Source organism: Primulina tabacum, chromosome 15, assembly GCF_025594145.1.
Source record: "Primulina tabacum isolate GXHZ01 chromosome 15, ASM2559414v2, whole genome shotgun sequence".
In the NCBI taxonomy this organism is placed as follows: Eukaryota; Viridiplantae; Streptophyta; class Magnoliopsida; order Lamiales; family Gesneriaceae; genus Primulina; species Primulina tabacum.
Window position 1 is genome coordinate 35,448,857 of NC_134564.1, and position 18,358 is coordinate 35,467,214.

Genomic DNA, 18,358 nt, shown 5'->3' on the forward strand with positions numbered 1-18,358 from the left:
GAAAATGATGCATGCAGTCTGTGTTATCCACTGATATTGTTTCCAACAGTAGAGCATTATGTATAAAATATCCTGGAGACCAATTAAAGGAAAAGGGTGGTTTAATGTTTTTTAAAATTCCTCCCCATATTCAATATAAATTTTTCTATGGCAAGTGAAACGACTTACTTACTGACATTAAAGCTGACAGAAATTAAATTATCGTACTTTGTGGTTATCGATCATGAGTTATGTATGTATTTCCACAAGACACGTGTGTTTCCAACTTCTTTACTCGCTCAAAATTAATATGTATGGACTTTAAAGAAGCATTAATCGAGATAATTATTGAATTTAATATTTTAGTATACTGCAAAAACTTTATTTACTCACTCACACCCAAGTTTATATGTCCTAGGATAATTTTATTTTTATTCGATTTACGCTCGTGTAACACTTCATTCATATAAAAGTTTATAACACATTATATCATTGTTTAATTACTAGAAAATTATAATTTTTGAAACAAGATTGAAAGGAAACGTGACTTACATTGCAAGACACAATTTCTTTAAAAGAAATGGATAAAAAAGTTGTGATCTTTCTAAAATATTGATTTTCATAAATTGTATATTTGATCTTGAATATTTAGAAAAATTCATTCCTAGTTAAATACTAATATTTCACTGTGTTTACGTGACGCGTTGCACTACAACAAAAATGGCTTTTCGCAGCTCGCAAATTCACTTTCCGCAGCGCACATTGCACGCTGCGAAGTTGCAAGCTGTTGAAAGTTCAAGATTATCCGCAGCGTATATGTGCACGCTACTATTAATAACGGCGTGCATATGTACGCTGTTCATACTACTATCCGCAGCGTGCAATGTACGCCGTTAATATTCAAAAAAAATCTAAATATTAGCAACGGTTTTTGACAAAACCGTCGCTAATTGGCGACGGTTTAAAACCGACGAAACCCGTCGCTAACATAGTGACGGTTTATAATCCGTCGCTAAATTAACGACGGTATTTAACTTTAGCGATGGTTATAAACCCGTCGCTACATGTCGCAACGGTTTAAAAACCGTCGCTAAAGTTTGCGTAAAAATAAATAAAAAAAATTTACTTTTATAAATTAATAAATTTAAAAAAAACTACAATACAACTATGATAAATTGACTGATGATCTTAATTAATACTTAAAAAATTAAGCAAAAATTGAAATAAAAAAATGTATCTAAATCGAAATTAAAATCGTATAAGAAGTAAAAATTTAAGTGTTAGTGAAGTTGTGTGGAAGAAAGTGAAACGGAAATCGGATATTTATAGATAATTTGCGACTATTAGCGACGGTTTTCTGTCAAACCGTCGACGGGTTTTACTAAACCGTCGCCGATTTCAAATCGGCGACGGTTTATCGTATACCCTCCTTAAAGTTAGGGACGGTTTATCCAAAACCGTCGCTAAGTTTAAAATTCGCAACCATTTTTAGCAGCGTGCTTTTAATGCACGTCGTAAATGCATAGGGTATTAATAGCGCACATTACTGCACGTTGTGGATAGTCTATAATATTATTTTTCACAGCGTACTTTTAATGCACGCCGTTAATGTATATGTTATTAACGGCGCGCATTTATAGCACACTGCGGAAGCTAGTTTAAAAATTCGCACCCATTTTTCGCGGCATGCTTTTAATGCATGCCGTGAATGCATAGGGTATTAACAGCGTACATTATTGCACGCTGTGGATAGTATATAATATTACTTTCCGCAGCGTGCTTTTAATGCGCGCCGTTAATGTATATGTTATTAAAGGCACGTATTAAAAGCACGCTGCGGAAAGTATATAATATTTACAGCACACATAAATACATGCTGCGGATATTACTTTCCGCGGCGTGCTTTAAATGCACGCCGTTAAAAGTCCTATTCGCAGCGTGCTTTTAATGCACGCTGTTGATGATGTGCTAAGGAAAATCATTTTTCTTGTAGTGTTGGATACATTTTAAGACAACACTCATACAAAGTGTTAATTAAAAAACTGTTTTAGGATGCAATTTATTTCCTTGATTTGTTAATAAAGATAATTTTTTTAATTCACTATTGGTTTTATAAACTCGATTTCCTTTCTAGTAATTATTTTGCCTTGAGACGATTGCACAAGTGTGTTATCTTTGTGTTACTTTAAATAAAAATTATTTATATGTGTGTTACAACTGCAAGTTGTTACGATGTGTTTGCAAGATACGAATCAACAGTACTTAAATCTTATATACACAATCTTTATTAAACAAAACACTTTCAATAAGATATTTACTCTCCATGCTCCATAATCCAAAAATTGATTAATAGTGTATTTACGTGGATTAAAAAAATCTTAGAATCTCAAAAAGAAAGTGCCACTTGATACACCTTCTCGTGCTATCATAATTTGACGCATGTGATAAAAGGGAACCATATAACATAATTATTATAATTCGAATTTTGGACCTTAATAGCCATCAATTAAACCCTAGGATCATTGATTAACCAAATTTCTGTCTATTTATTTCCATTTCACCTCTTTTTTTTTTGTTTTGTTTTAATGAAGAATCTAACATGTACTTAAATGCGCACGTTGAAGAAGCTCATGGCCCGACGAAGGGCTGTTTGACGTGGAGTATGCATAAAGCACGGTGGATAAATTAGTAATTGACCGCATTGATTTTAGCCACGTCCATGCATGGGATTGTGTAAACTAATTAATATGACATCCGTTCATATTTTACTGTTCGACACCACAATAATCAATTAATTGCACTCAAAAAACAATTTATTAGCAATTCATGGAAGTAAAACCAAGAGTATATAAATTGTATAATTAATTGGCTAGTAAAATGTTTTTACTATATTAAATGAAAAGCTTTATTCAGAATAAACTTACTTAAAATTTATGATATTGATACAAAACGTGATTATATCTTACCTAGGAAGCTTTTCATTCGGGTTATGTTTTTTTTATATAAAAATTAAATTAATAATGGACGCACAATATATTAATATATATCATGAATTTGTAGATATATGCAAAAGTGAGACTGAAATGGTCAAAGATTTTCAAGACTGTAATTGTTTCCCACAACAAAAGCAACATTTATATATTTCACAGTAAACATTCCAATAAATCCTCACATACAATAATAAATATTTATATAAATATCGCAGCAAGCATTATGCTTCCCACTTGCTTCTATTCTGCATTAATGGTTGGTGCACCGGCCACTCCGCAACCCTCTCGACACCTCCCAGTACGTACTCTTTACTATTTAATGAATCACTGTAGGTACAAATGAGCCTAAAGAATATGTTGAATATGAAATATATCTTTTAAAAAAATCAAGTTGAATATGAAATTTTTATGCATACAGTTAACTTATACAACTGCATATTATTCTGTTTGTTGATTTTTTTTGGTCTTTAAATATAACTGATAAGGAGAAGGAACGGAACGAGTGGTTGAATGATAAGTGCTTTAGTTGTGAAATTGTGGGATTTTTTCGTTTCTTATTATACTGAGAATTCGATATTTTGTGAATTAATTGCGTGTGTTTTAATTTTTATGCTGAATTTTTGTCCTATGCCAAAAGTTGACGAGTCAAAACCTTTTGCCGTACGGTGTTACGGGAAACAAGTGTGGATAATTAAACTTATTAGTTTATCCTACCCAAAAAGAAGAAATATATATATATATATATATATATAAACTTTACTTTGGATTAATTCTAACAAAAAAGGAGGACAGGCGGTGACCAAGTAGGTTACGAATGACGCGTGCATGGCCTCATGTCGCACAGCCGTCTAGTCTTGAACTCCGGAGCCCGAATTTGTGGGATGTACACTTAATTAAAAAAAAATTATTGACATATATTAATAAACTAAATCAATTCAACTTCCAATATATCATGTTGTCTGAATTAAAGATATTTTGTTTTGCATTGACTTTCCTTTTTTATTTTATTAAATTTTAGCTTGCTTACCTTAAACTCCCCGCAAAAGATATCTGGATTAAAATAAAAACTAAACAAGACATGAAAATAGTACGAGTAAAAGTAGCTAGATATAGATCGAACAAAAGTATCCATTATATTTATCCGAGTAAAATTAGAATATATACAAGTAATTAGTGTCATTAATAAGTTGCATTAATACTAGTGAACATGAATGTATCGCACCAATAATTGGCGCAAAGTTTGTCGACAACAGCAAGCTTTTGGGTACAATAATGTACAACTAGTGGTGAATGCTTATGCTACGTTGAATTAACACATTTTCTCAAATTGGATTAAAGAATTTGATATTTTTTGATTTTTTTTAGTGAATTATATCCTACGAAAGGTGTTTTTGCAATGATCGTAAAAATTACGTAGTTAGTTAATAATATAAAACTATTGAATTCATGTGTCTCTTTGAGTTTTCTTTTTCTTTTTCTTCAATTGGAAAATTTTTTTTTTTTACAAAAATGAGAATTTGATTTCAACATCGCGTGAAAGATCATGTCTAGTGATGCAATCGGTTGCTTTTTTGGACGATATTGGAATTGGGTGTGGTATGCACACAAACGTATTAATTTGAACACGATATATGGAAAGTCGTTCGTGCAATTTCTTCTTCCATCTTCTAATTTGCCCCACATATATATGTGTCCTTTTCCTTCGATCCTTTCTTTTACAATGTTTTTACGCAATGCAAAATCTATATATTATGTATTTTCATGCTACACATATACCTCATGTACACCGTTTCAAATTTAATTACATTTTGTAATTTTTGTGAGACTGTCTCACGAATCTTTATCTGTGAGACGTGTCAATCCTACCGATATTCACAATGAAAAATAATACTCTTAGTATAAAAAGTAAAAATTTTTCATGGATGACTCAAATAAGAGATCTGTCTAACAAAATACGGCCAGTGAGACGGTCTTACACAAGTTTTTGCCTTTATTCGATCCCCACATGAGGAATTTAACACTAAATTTAAAAAGTTATATTCACAATGACTTGTGTATTTTCCTTCACATATGATGTCGAGTCTGGGACGAGATTTCGAATGGAGTACCGAGTACCAAAGTCCGAGTTTAAGACTCAAAATAATAATAATAATAATAATTATTATTATTATTATTATATTATTACAGTTGTCAAGAATGGTGTCCAGCTGTTGCTTACCTTGCTAACCCACGAGAAATTGATGGTGAAAACCGTTACAAGTCCGAAAGCCGTTAAAGTAAGCCAGTTTTTATGTTACCGGGAAACGAAGCCAGTTTAATCGCTGCCTCCGTGTGGAGAAACACCCGTAGTACAGGCATGCATGTAACATGAACTCCCACACCGCGGGATAATCGGGAATTGCCGGTCGACTTCCACAGGACGTCGCTGATCCCGAACCGGATTTCCGGTTTTCCATGTAAGTACGGGTAACGACAACCGCAATACGCGCACACCACCTTCCTAGGAATTAGCAGCATCTCAATTTTTATTTATTTTTTGTTTCAACATTTCCCCAAGTCTTTTAATTACTAGAAAATATAATACCACAAGATGGATAATTCAAACTGCTGATAATAAATAATATATATATATATATATATATATATATATATATAGTAGAAAATCTCTGTCTGTATCAGAAATCAGTGCTTCTAAATAGTAGCGAAATAGAATAATATCGAGATGGGTACGGTGAATATATACGAAGAAATGGACACTGAGAAACAAACGAAGACAAAGTGAAGTGATTTCTTTATGTGGCATGACTTGGCACAATCGCCCAAAGAATTTTTGTAAATTGTGTCTAATCAGTTTTCTTCCTCATTCCACACTTCCATTATATTTTATTCCAATTCAAATCAGATTTCTTTAATTAACTTTACTTCGAAAGGAGATTGGATAAGATCTCAAGCGTACAAAGTTATATTACAATGTCATTTTTTTTATTAAACTAAATACTAACTATATACTTTTTACTAAATAAAATATGTAATGTAGCGCTTACTTAATACAAACCAATTTCATACATTTTTTCACTATAATTTGTTTACTATAACTAAAATTGGAATTTTACATGTATCAAATTATTTGTTTCCCCCTAGAAGAAGTCTTGTGTGACAATAGAATGGCAGACTTTGCCACCAATTCGTATCAAAATTCACGATAAAGCCATCGTATTTTATTTTAGCTTCCTAAAATGCTATGAAGTGGACCACACCCTTTCCCCTTGTTCACTTCTATATAAAGCCTCATCTTCCACCTCTTTCTTCCCACCTCCATAGCTGCGTCTCTCTCTATTTCTCTCTAGCTACTTCTCCATCTTGCTCAACATAGAATAGCAGAGTACGTTCCTCTTTCTTGGCCTGTGAAATTTTTTTTTTGAGGACCAATCATGCCTGAAGCACCAAAACAAAGCACCACAGAGTACAGTTTGGCAGATAACAACAAGAAAAAGATGGAGTTTATTGAAGAAGTGACCGAGAATGCCGATGATGTCCAGAAACAGGTCCTCTCTGAAATTCTCTCCAGGAATGCCCATGTTGAGTACCTCAACAAGCATGGACTCAACGGGCTTATTGATCGAGAGGCTTTCAAGAAAATCATTCCTGTTATCTCTTACGAGGACGTTCTACCTGATATTAACCGCATCGCCAATGGCGATAAGTCTCCCATTCTCTGCTCGGAGCCTATCTCTGAATTCTTGACAAGGTTTGAGCGCCTTTATTTTTAATAGTAATTATGGCAAAATACGCACTTTACACTTTCAGTTCTCAGATGTTTGAGTTTATATGAAATATGTATATACACGGTCATTAATCTTGCATGTGGTTTTTTACTGTTCCTTCTCCGTTTCGTGTTTTAAAGTTGGGTTTTTTATGCAAAGGGTTTGATTTTTTCTTCCTTTTTTTCTAATTTAATGCAGTTCTGGGACATCTGCCGGGGAAAGAAAAATGATGCCTACAATTGAGGAAGAACTTGGGAGGAGGTCTTTGCTTTACAGCCTTTTGATGCCTGTGATGAGCCAGTTTGTTCCAGGCTTGGACAAAGGCAAAGGGATGTATTTCTTGTTTATAAAATGCGAGACCAAGACCCCAAGTGGCCTTCTGGCTCGCCCCGTTTTAACCAGTTACTACAAGAGTTCCCATTTCAAAGACAGACCCTACGATCCCTACACAAACTACACCAGCCCAAATGAAACAATTCTCTGCCAAGATTCCTACCAAAGCATGTATTCCCAAATGCTTTGTGGTCTTATTCAAAACAAGGAAGTCCTCCGGGTTGGGGCGGTCTTCGCCTCAGGCTTCATCCGTGCTATCCGGTTCTTGGAGAAGCACTACACCCTTCTTTGCAATGATATTAGAACCGGGACTCTTAACTCCATAATCACTGATCCATCTGTGAGAGAGGCGGTGTTGAGGACCCTAAAGCCGGACCCGAAGCTGGCGGATTTCATCGAGTCCGAATGTGGGAAGGGGTCCTGGCTGGGTATCATCACTAAACTGTGGCCTAACACCAAGTATATTGACGTTATTGTGACTGGGACCATGTCACAGTACATTCCGACTCTTGATTACTACAGCAATGGTCTACCCCTCGTCTGCACGATGTATGCTTCCTCAGAGTGTTATTTTGGTGTCAATCTGGACCCTCTTTGCAAGCCAAGCGATGTATCCTACACCCTCATTCCAACCATGGCCTATTTCGAGTTTTTGCCTGTACATCGAAACAATTGTCCCTCCAATGGTCTTAATTCCATTGCAATGCAAAAATCCCTTGATGAGAAAGAACAGCGAGAACTGGTTGACTTAGTTGATGTGAAACTTGGACAAGAATATGAACTGGTTGTTACCACTTATGCAGGTATTTTTTTTGTTGTTGTTAAAAGTCCTTCTTTATAATAATAATGGGGTTCGATTATTTTGACGTTGTTTGACGCAATTTTGATCCTCAAAAATCCCAGGGCTTTACAGGTACAGAGTCGGGGATGTGCTTCGTGTGACTGGATTCAAGAACAATGCGCCGCAGTTCAGCTTCATATGCCGTAAAAACGTTGTCTTGAGCATCGATTCTGATAAAACGGATGAAGTAGAGCTCCATAACGCGGTGAAAAATGCTACGACACATTTGATTCCATTCGATGCACGTCTCACCGAGTACACGAGCTATGCAGACACGACAAAAGTTCCAGGCCACTATGTGTTGTACTGGGAGCTTAGCCAAAATGGATCGACCCGAATTCCTCCATCAGTTTTTGAAGACTGCTGCTTCACCATTGAAGAGTCCCTCGATTCAGTGTATCGCCAGAACCGAGTATACGAGGCAATCGGGCCACTTGAGATCAAAGTTGTGGAAGCCGGAACATTCGATAAGCTCATGGATTATGCCATTAGCCTCGGTGCTTCAATTAACCAGTACAAAACACCCCGCTGCGTGAAATTTGCACCAATTCTTGAGCTTCTAAACTCCAGGGTTGTGCGTTGCTATTTCAGTCCCAAGTGCCCCAAATTTAATGCCCAATGGAGCAACAAGAATTGAAGAGGAAACCAAAAGAACTGTTTTTGTGATCATGTTAGCGTTAGAATTTCATCCTCTCCCTCCCCTTCCCCTATTTAGATTTATGATCATGTTCTTTAAATGTTGTTTATTAAGGTAGAAACTTGATTAATTAGAAGGCCTGTACAAAAACAGTTCCATGTTTCAAGAAAGTCTCTCTTTCTTTATAAGCCAATGGCCCTTAGCATATTTTATGGGACTTTGTTTTCTTATTTCCAGCCAGGATTCCTGCTCACTGAACTCTCATGGGATGTGTACTAAAACTGTGACACTAAATCCCACCTGCTTTTATTAATAACTTTTTTTTTTACTATTGGAATTTAAAAGGTTAACACACTGTGTCAAATAATTAGCCAAGCGTCGGTTTCCAAATTTGAATTCTTTATATCTAAATAAAAAAAAAAGAATAATATATTTGAAAAAAATACCAGTCTTTGACTTATTCATCAAACTTGATTTTAATATTTTTATATATTTGGAATCGATCTTGGTTTTTGCTTGCACGTTAGATATAGTAGAATTCAATACTGGTTTTTTGCGGTATTTGGTTTTGATTAATACTTTGCCATTGGCTCATGTGGTCATCGACTAGCCTCTTATTTTAATATATATTTATATGATCAATAATGTAATGTAAAGTCTAGCTAAACAATGTGAGAGAAGTAAAAGAATCCATTTAGTCTAGTCTTTGTGTGTGTTGCGTGTTAGAAAATTTGGAGTTAATAATTTATGAGATACATAATTTATTAGTATAATATAATTAATTTTGTATTTAATAGAGCGGTAAAAAGTTGAATAATTAATATTTTATCAAATTAAATAATAAATTTTTAGTAAATCAACTGCAAAATGTAATTGTTGATTATGCCGAAGATGTGTTTGGTGGGAATATATTTTTGGAGAATAAATAGCATAATCCTTATATTTATTTTGACGATATGAAAAAAGACTTTGAAAATGAATCCGTGAATAGCGAAAATATAGGTATACACATGACAATTATTATTTCGATAAAACGTGATTTTAAATGTTAAATTTATAAGCATTATAATTTTAAAAAAGTCGTGGTAAATGCAGTGCTATTTATATTATTATATATTTAATTTATAAGCACGTCATTGAGACTTATCTTTAAGATTTGACTTGGGAAAAATAGGAAATGAAAACTATGACAAGACAACACTTATTTTTTTATAGTCTTCTCAACAGTTAGTCTGTCGCGTCTACCTAAATAAATAAAAAGTCATTCTTACAATAATTCTTCATAAAATTATTTTAAACATAGTTTTGTTTTCACGACATAATTCAGTTCTTGTGTGTACAAATTTACATTGGAAAAACTATGTAGCTCAAAATATTGGATATTCAGGAATACATGTAGTTTCTATGGAACTATTTTTTATTTAATTAAATTTATTTTCGTTGAATAAAATTTAAATTGTTTAAAATATAAATTATTAATTTATCGATTAACGATAGAAAAACCTATATTTTTAGCTTTCAAAAAAAGATTATAAGATTTCTTCTTTTACTTTTATGTTTTAGCTCTCACAGATTTGAAGTCAAAAGTTTTAAGCCCTAGTTAGCTTGCAGCCAAAGGACCTGCAATCAATATTTGTCCATAAATAAAAGGAATAAAAACCCTAAGCCAGAAACAAATTATTCCACTTTCTCATTACTGATTGAAAGGTACGTACGTCCACAATTACATGCAGGCGGGTACGGCATGGCCGGCGATATGGCCGGGGAAAAGGGTCACACATTTATTTCATCTCAGGGACAATGAAACTGAGATAGCACAATTATTTGGCTTTGCAGGCAATAATTTAGATCATATTGAGTACGGGATAAGATAATACGAAAATTTTCAGAACCTGTTCCCCATTTTTGCCTCTGCAGAAAGCAGCAAAACAAAACATTTCTGCAGTTTTGTTCAGAAAACGGCAAAATGCCCATTGGAAACACAAAAGAAATGGAACAGCTACGTGCTTTCTCCATTAAGAATTAAAGCAAAGTTGTGGTGTTGAAAAAGCGGTAAAAGAATTTTCGAAAAACAATAATAGAGAGACTATGGTTGATCCAATTATTTGGTTGGATAGTTCGTAAAAGTTTTTACTTTATTTTGTTTGCTTTAGTGAAGTGGGTTCGTTGTTTACAAGGACTGCGAATTATCATGCATATTTGTCTTCTTCATGATTTGTTTGCTGATTTTCTCCAGCATTTTACATACTCTTCAAATTGGTGCCCAATTTTGTCTCGATCACTTCGGATTAAGAATCGAGCCGAATTTTTCGAATTGGCTCATTAAATATTAGATTTGTATTCAAATTTTTTGAATTCGAGCAGAACTCAAACATGTTTGAACTTTTTTTCAATTGAACTCAATTCAAAATTATTTTGTTATATTGTTCTATTGTTCGCAAGCCTTAATATTTTATTAATATAATATAATTACGTATTATATATTTATTTATTTATTTATTTCAAACTTTCGAACGTTTCGAGCTTTCGAATTTCATTCTCGAACTTTATTATTCTAATAATAGTTCTAACAACTCATGAATAGGTTAGAAAATTTCGAGCCGAACTCGAACAAAAAAAAAACGATATTCGAATCCAGCTTGAACTCGAATATAATTATTCGAAACAAATTCGAACATTAATTTTTTTCTAATATTCAGCTCGATTCGATTCGTTTATACCTCTATTTCATACGTTACTTAAATTATATTTTTATCATGAATTTCGTCATCTTCCTTACTTTCATTGAATTTCTCTCTCTCTCTCCACATTTAAAGAACATCGGTCATATCATACTTAATAAATACTAGTATACTGATGCATGTGTTGCGTGCTTGTATTATAATTTATCTTGTTTTGTATTTAAATGAGGATCAAAATGTAATTAAAAGAAATATTTATGGGCTACACTGCAATTTTCATATGTGAATTAAAAAAATAAATAGGAAAAAAAACAAGTACAAATTAAACCTACAACTTGATGCTTAGGAAAAAACTCTATCCACTAAGCTAGCTAATACATGTTACTTACATTAAATTTTTTACACTTCATTAATATATATAATTATGAAAACAGACCATGACACCAAAAATTAGTTATTCTAAGTATCTCAAACTTAATAACATAATAATATAAATAATATAGATAATATAGATTTTATAACGGTCATTTAGTTGATTTGATGAAAATTTATAGATAAATAATATTATGTTTGTTAAAATATTTGAATATGAAGTGAAATAATATCGGAAAAAGAATAAAATATTTGATTTGATTGATTAAAGTTAAGATAAGATGATAAAATTCTACTTTTATTCTTTTCAATAATTAACTAATATAATAAATAGAGAAAGAATAATATAGTAAATTTGTATTCAGTTATTTGATCGGCGAATTTGATGAGATCGAAACAATTAGAGGCTTGATAATAGAGTTTAAATTTGGTGATTTCTTATTTTGAAAATAATAATTATATTCTTGCATGTTTTGTGACGGTATAATTCAGATACCGAGACTATATATATATATATATATATATTCCATATAATCATTAACACACCTCATTAAATAGTCGATGTAGTTAGTTGTACTTTCATACTAATTAATACAAATAATGACCACTTGCAACTAATTTGGACAGTTCCTTTTATTCAGTGGTGGAATCCTTGAATACGACCGGATACATTCTTTTTTTTATGACCTAGACTTATATATATACTACAAGAATACTTCATCTTGATTGGATAAATAACATAAGAGTTATATATATGGGCTTGAACAATCCTCCCCTTGAGCTAGCTTTTGAGATTGAGTTAGGTACTAGTTCTAATCTTAATAATAAATCCTCAATATTATTGTATTACTAGTGTTGACAAAAACTTGTGTGAGACGGTCTCACGGGTCGTATTTGTGAGACGTATCTCTTATTTGGGTCATCCATGAAAAAGTATTACTTTTTATGCTACGAGTATTACTTTTATTGTGAATATGGGTAGGATTGACCCGTCTCACAGATTAAGATCCATGAGACGGTCTCACGTGAGACTCACTCACTAGTGTTTACTAGTGTTTTCGATACGTGTGTTTGTATAGTCGATTTTTTATACATCTTTTTGAAAACTTGACGTATTGCCCCTTCAGATGGCTCGGAATCGATGAAAAATTATTGAAATTCGTGTAGATGGAAAATACCTTCCACATGAAAATTATGATGATTATCCTTAGAATGGAAATCACAATAATTAGAAATAAATTAATTTAGTAATGGTGAAAATGAGGTGCTTCAAAAGCGACTGAAAGGACTAAACGGAGAAGAGGTGGAAAAATTTTAAGCATGAAAATGAGAGTGAGTTATACTTTATGGAGACAATGACTGTGACTGACGCAGACGGCGAATATTGGCATGAACCGAACCGACGGTGCTGGTGTCATCTCGCTTAAGCAATATAATTTTATGGATAATTAATCATGGGATTTGCTTAAACAATAACTAATTCATGATGATCACGTCTTAATTATTTTTTTAGCATGTTCTAAATTCCATTACTATGTTTAGAGAATTGGGTTGGCGAAGAAATTAAATTCAAGAGTAGAATAATTTAAACTGACATACGTAGAATTTTAGGTTGTATAAATAAGAAGAAGTACGTAGAGTACCAAACCAAGTGTATCTGGTCTTAATAGGATTGAATTTACCCGAAAGGAGGAGTTTTTTTTAAGACTAAATATTGCTTGGGAACGTGTGAATATTATTTTTATTAAGTGAATAAAAAGATAGGCGACGAACATATCGACCAAGTCTAATCGGAAAAATAATCACGTGAAACAGCGGTGAAGGGAGGCCCATGTATAATTTGGACGTGTGAGGAGGCACACACTCACCTCACACGTACGTGTCTGCTCCTGACGAGACACTTAGAATCAGCACGTGTGGACCCTTGGCGAAAGGAATGTTGACTTTGACCCCACCCGCACGTGAGGAAATATCTCACCTTGTTTGCCTGTCGGGCATGTGTTTTTAATTCATTTTGGGTGGTGGAGATTTCGAGTGGATAGGGCGCTTGACAAGACTTGTAATATATACACAGAAAACCAGAATAACACAGCAAATAATGTATTCAAAGGTGAACTTTTGTTTATTGCCCACTTGACTTGAGCAGTCATGTCTTTGGCCCTTCAGCATCAGGAATGTATTCAGTTGAGATCAAATAATTTACAAATAAATTTTATATTATATGAAATCCACTTGCACATTGCATATTTCGAATTACTAATTGATGGTATAATATAATGGAGTGTAAACAGTATAACAACAGCGTAGATTTTACGATGATGCCCGGTGCTACAACCACCACAAACACTTGACCAACAACTGGAATATATGTAAGGCAAAAATATACTGGTTTTTGTTAGATGATTATGTTTTCGACATACAAACTATATGCTATAACAAAACATATGCTGTATAACAATAACAGCCCATCAAGTGCGGCCTAAAGAAACTTAAGCTGCGTACTTTTTAACCGGCCCAAATTTTTTCTGACTTCGGTGGCTCTTTCATTCAATACAGTAGATACCACAGCATGACCTTCCCGTGCTCACATCCGACATGAGTGGTGGAAAATAAATAAGGAATTTTTTTAAAAAAACACAGATGAAGATGAAGATGCATAATTTTTATATGTTGTCACCTTGTCGAATTTTGAATGTAGGTGAAATTATGAACCGATTAAAGTTTGTATGTTTTTTAGAGTAGTCTGGGGATCTTGTGAAGCATCAACTCTGAGGATTCCTTCGGCTTCATCAATCTGAAGCAAATCCAACTGAGATTCCAAGAGTTTAGCAGGCATGAAGTGCTGCCCCTCTGCTGCTCTTTTCTCGAGTCGAGCACCAAGAATCCCAGCCCCAACTTCCAACAAAACAAATTTTACGCTGCACATGTAAGAACCTCGTACATATCTTGCATCTGCGTGTCTAAGAATTTCTCTGTATGACTCCTTTAGAGCAGAGCATCCAAGAATTACAGTTCCACCATTTACCGAACGTGCTATTAAGGCATCGCGAAGAGTTTCTATCCAAGGGATTCGGTCTTCATCTGTCAAAGGGATCCCATTTTTCATCTTATCTGCTTTGTTAAACAGATTGGCTTATTTTTTATACAATAGAAAACCGCAGAATCTTCAGGCAAAATGCAGAAGTGAATCTACCTTTGTTGAACTGAGGATGATAATCATCGGCGTCAATAAAGCAGCCATTTAGAGATTTTGCCAGCATCTTACCAATTGTTCTGCAGAAGAGATAACATAATACACCGGCAGCATTGTAATAAGTAACAATGCATTGGTGGAAATAAGAATATTGAACTCAATCAATTTTTAACTGGTTGGTAATACAAAATTGATTTACTCATCCAGTCATCTATTAGGATGAGAGTTAAGCTACCATGTCTTAATACTATGCAAATGCCTTACTTAGGCAAGAGCATATTGAACCTTGCATTCTTGAAGTCACAAACTCGATATAGTTCAACAATCATTATCCTTGTTGACGGTTCGGTAATTTTCCCAAGTTGTAAAACTCAAGGTCAATGACGATCGACAAGTAAATGGGTGCAGTCAAAATTAAACAAAATGAAGGAAAAGCAACAGCTGAAAATGAATTAAGGTCATTAACAAGTAAAGTTATGTTTGTAGCTAAGGCAGGAATAGGTGTCTCAACACATTGTTATTCAGAATATGGTGTATTAGTTAAGAGTAGTATAATGCGGGTGTATAAAGACACAAGGTAATCATTTTATCCCAAAAAATCATTTGAAATCTGACATATAGAAAAGATGAGAAACATGGAACCAATAGATGAACTTTAAACTTACGATTTTCCGACACCACTGACTCCCATGATCACAATAGCTACTCCTGCCAAAAGGTAGTACATTGGTCATGAGATAAAAGGATTCCATGAATCAGTAGAGAAATCGCATATACTGGTATGATCAAACAAACTAGATCTCGTGTTCCAAATATTGTTAACATATCATATTACTACATGGTTATGTGACAAGCATTGTTGCAGCATTGACTTCAGCATACATCGAGGAAACAAAAGTGTGTGGGAGATACCTGTATCAGATGTCATTTCTCTATAGAAGAGTTGACCTCTCGAGTTTAGAAGCGATGAAGATTACCTGTAGAATGATATCTACAAGCTCATCAAATTTTTTGCCAATCCTTCTAAGTAGCAAGCAGCTATCCGCGAATCAAGAAAATAAAAAATACCAGATTTTCCCTAATCATACTTGAAAATTTATCCAGTCCTTGCAAAACAAGAACAGACAGCAGCCCTCCACGAATTGGAGAACCTAATAGTAAGATAGTCTAGAAATAACAAGAGAGATTCTGATACTAAAGATCAAGAGGAACGGATACAAAGAGGAATCATTTGTCATAATTCTAAGAAATTTTTAAAACTAAACTTGCAGATTCCAAGCTGTGAATCAAGATAAACATGTAATTGTGAGTGGACATGTATGGGAAACCATATTTTATAAGATAGCCAATAGACATTGGAGGTTATGAATACAAACACTGGACCCTTGGGTGTTCATATGACTACAAAATCTTGAACTTCTGTTCAGGAAATGAGCAGGGTCCTTTCTTCTCAAGGAAATTAGTATGAGATGAAAAAATTGTAAGTCAGACTCCCTTTGTATTCCACAGAAGAACCAAAAATAAAAACTTTGCAAGCAAAAAAAAATAAAAAATTGATCGCTTCCCTTCTTACATCATTGAAATTGAATTACTAAATCCCGACAAGATCAAGAATAACAGTTCCTAACAGCACCACAATCAATATGTTTTAGGCATCAGAAAGAATATCATGATCAACGTCATAGGATCAAAAAGAATGAAATTAATACCTAAAAAGGCTCCTGTAAGATGCATCGAAATTGCAATAAATAAATAAATAAAGGACAAGTCAAGCACAATTAAATTTTACCCTTCAATTGCCCAGGAAAACAGTGACTTTGTGTTGCTGCGCTTCTTCCAATCTTTTAATATATCAGGTAGTATTTACCATTTAGCTGTGCCATAACCTTGATTTAACTTTCAAGAAAATTCCTTTCAAAAAATAAAAAATAAAAAACTTTCAAGAAAATGCTAGGCAATTTCCGAACCGGTGGTATATTTCTCTTTTGATTGGTTCGATTGAAACAGAAAATTATTTGATCTCGTAGGCTCTACGTTATATTTGCATGACTAAAAAATCGATAAATTAAACTTTTCATATTAATTAATGTAAACCTGTATCACGAGCACGTGATGTTTGGGCTAAAGCCTCCTTATTATTAATAATTGGGCCTCGTCCACTTTTATAAGGCCGTTAGCTGCTTAGTTTAGATCTGTTATCCATACAATTTTTTCTCTCTTCTATTTATTTATTTTTTTTTTTTGAGTTTGGGAAGGTGAATATTGTAATTGGCTTTCAAATTTAAATCTCGTCTCAAACTTAATACATTGTCGTGTAAGATCATGATCTACAAATCATCGATTTTCGTATGCCACTTTCGTTTTATTAATAAATCGCAACTCAATTACTCAACACTCAGAATCAACCCAAAGAGTAAGTAAGGGTTCGCTTGGTTGGTAGGATGTGATAATTGAATGATTAATAATTTGATTGATAACTATTTGATAGGATAAGATATTAAATTTGAGATATACGTAATAGCACGTGTGGTGTGAAATTAACAAGATTGATAAATTCATGATAGATATACTAATGACCAAAATACCCTCCATCTTAATATTTATTTTCTTTCCCAATATCATTTCCCCTCCCCAAACCTATGTCCTTTTCTTCGGGAGAACACAAGGCAATTGGAAACTGTATCTATTTTGGTCGTCCGTGAAGATTGGCAGCTGAGTTCAGGTCCGTAAAAAATCTGAAACGAAGAGTCAACAGAAAGCTGGAGCATGTTGTTGTGAGTTAAATTTTTTTCTTTTACAGGTGAGATTTGACACGATTTCTTCAAACGTCGTTCCATCCATTTATACAAAACGAGATTTACCTGAGAGAACATGTTTTTTTTGCTAATTTTCGAATTTCTTAGTCAAGTAATCTTATCTTCCCGATTTCAACAAAAAGTAATTTTATTAAGTTAGTCGCAGCGGAAGCATTTTTTATGTATGTGTTTCTTAAAATTTTGTAGTTGTGTCTCTTGTTATTGTTTCTTAATATAAGATTTCGCATCTTGTTATTCGCATTAATTTTTCAGTCATCGACATTTGTGGTGTTTGAATGCTATTAAGAAAAGAGGTAAAAGAATGTGTTTTGAATATAAATTTGTACCTTTCTCTGTTGCCGACATCAAGTAATTTGTTGAAACATACTTTACAACAAGATATACAAATACATAACCTCAATTACTCAGCCAACTGGTATAGGTATTGTCAATCTGTATACAAGGGTTTCAAATCTGAGGTACTGATTCGTAGCTATCATGGAAATGAAGACACCACCACAGTGCGATTGTGGAAACGGGGAAATGATATTACGGAAAGCTGGGGATTACTCGACTCGTCCTGGTCACTATTACTGCATATGTCCTGCGAGTCTCAAACATCGGAGAAGTTTTTGGTGGTATCTTGAGTACCAGAGTCATAATGTAACACCCACTTAGGAGCAGTCGTATAAATCTGAAAATCCCGCAACTAATTTCGAAGATCAATCGTGTCATACTAGTCCCCCAATGTTTTGTAAGAAAGAGTCGACGAA

General features: G+C 33.7%; 2 protein-coding genes across 11 annotated transcripts; one reads left to right on the forward strand and one right to left on the reverse strand.

Annotated features, from left to right (window-relative positions):
- Positions 1-6,283: 6,283 nt before the first annotated feature.
- Positions 6,284-8,737, forward strand: LOC142527622 (indole-3-acetic acid-amido synthetase GH3.6-like). The gene is made up of 3 exons (XM_075632465.1): positions 6,284-6,717; positions 6,932-7,869; positions 7,970-8,737. Exons 1-3 carry the CDS (start codon positions 6,401-6,403, stop codon positions 8,542-8,544), a joined length of 1,830 nt encoding a protein of 609 aa, XP_075488580.1. The 5' UTR covers positions 6,284-6,400; the 3' UTR covers positions 8,545-8,737.
- A 5,106-nt stretch (positions 8,738-13,843) lies between these two features.
- Positions 13,844-16,726, reverse strand: LOC142527810 (gluconokinase-like). 10 transcript variants are annotated; one of them, XM_075632762.1, is made up of 6 exons: positions 16,580-16,714; positions 15,859-15,941; positions 15,703-15,767; positions 15,456-15,498; positions 14,791-14,870; positions 13,844-14,708 (listed from the first exon to the last, which is right to left on the reverse strand). In XM_075632762.1, exons 3-6 carry the CDS (start codon positions 15,716-15,718, stop codon positions 14,302-14,304), a joined length of 546 nt encoding a protein of 181 aa, XP_075488877.1. In that variant the 5' UTR covers positions 15,719-15,767; positions 15,859-15,941; positions 16,580-16,714; the 3' UTR covers positions 13,844-14,301. The 10 variants fall into 10 exon arrangements, with proteins under 10 accessions (XP_075488877.1, XP_075488874.1, XP_075488873.1 ...); XM_075632759.1 differs by lacking the exon at positions 15,859-15,941 and having other exon boundaries at positions 16,580-16,726; XM_075632758.1 differs by having other exon boundaries at positions 15,703-15,941; positions 16,580-16,713.
- Between the last annotated feature and the right edge of the window lie 1,632 nt (positions 16,727-18,358).

Coding starts and splice junctions, on each gene's coding strand:
- LOC142527622 (XM_075632465.1), top strand. CDS start 6,401: ATGCCTGAAGCACCAAAACAAAGCACCACAGAGTACAGTTTGGCAGAT. Junction 6,718..6,931: donor ATCTCTGAATTCTTGACAAG/GTTTGAGCGCCT, acceptor AATTTAATGCAG/TTCTGGGACATCTGCCGGGG. Junction 7,870..7,969: donor GGTTGTTACCACTTATGCAG/GTATTTTTTTTG, acceptor CAAAAATCCCAG/GGCTTTACAGGTACAGAGTC.
- LOC142527810 (XM_075632759.1), bottom strand. Junction 14,871..15,455: donor GTCAGTGGTGTCGGAAAATC/GTAAGTTTAAAG, acceptor TCTCTTCTGCAG/AACAATTGGTAAGATGCTGG. Junction 14,709..14,790: donor TCATCCTCAGTTCAACAAAG/GTAGATTCACTT, acceptor TTAACAAAGCAG/ATAAGATGAAAAATGGGATC.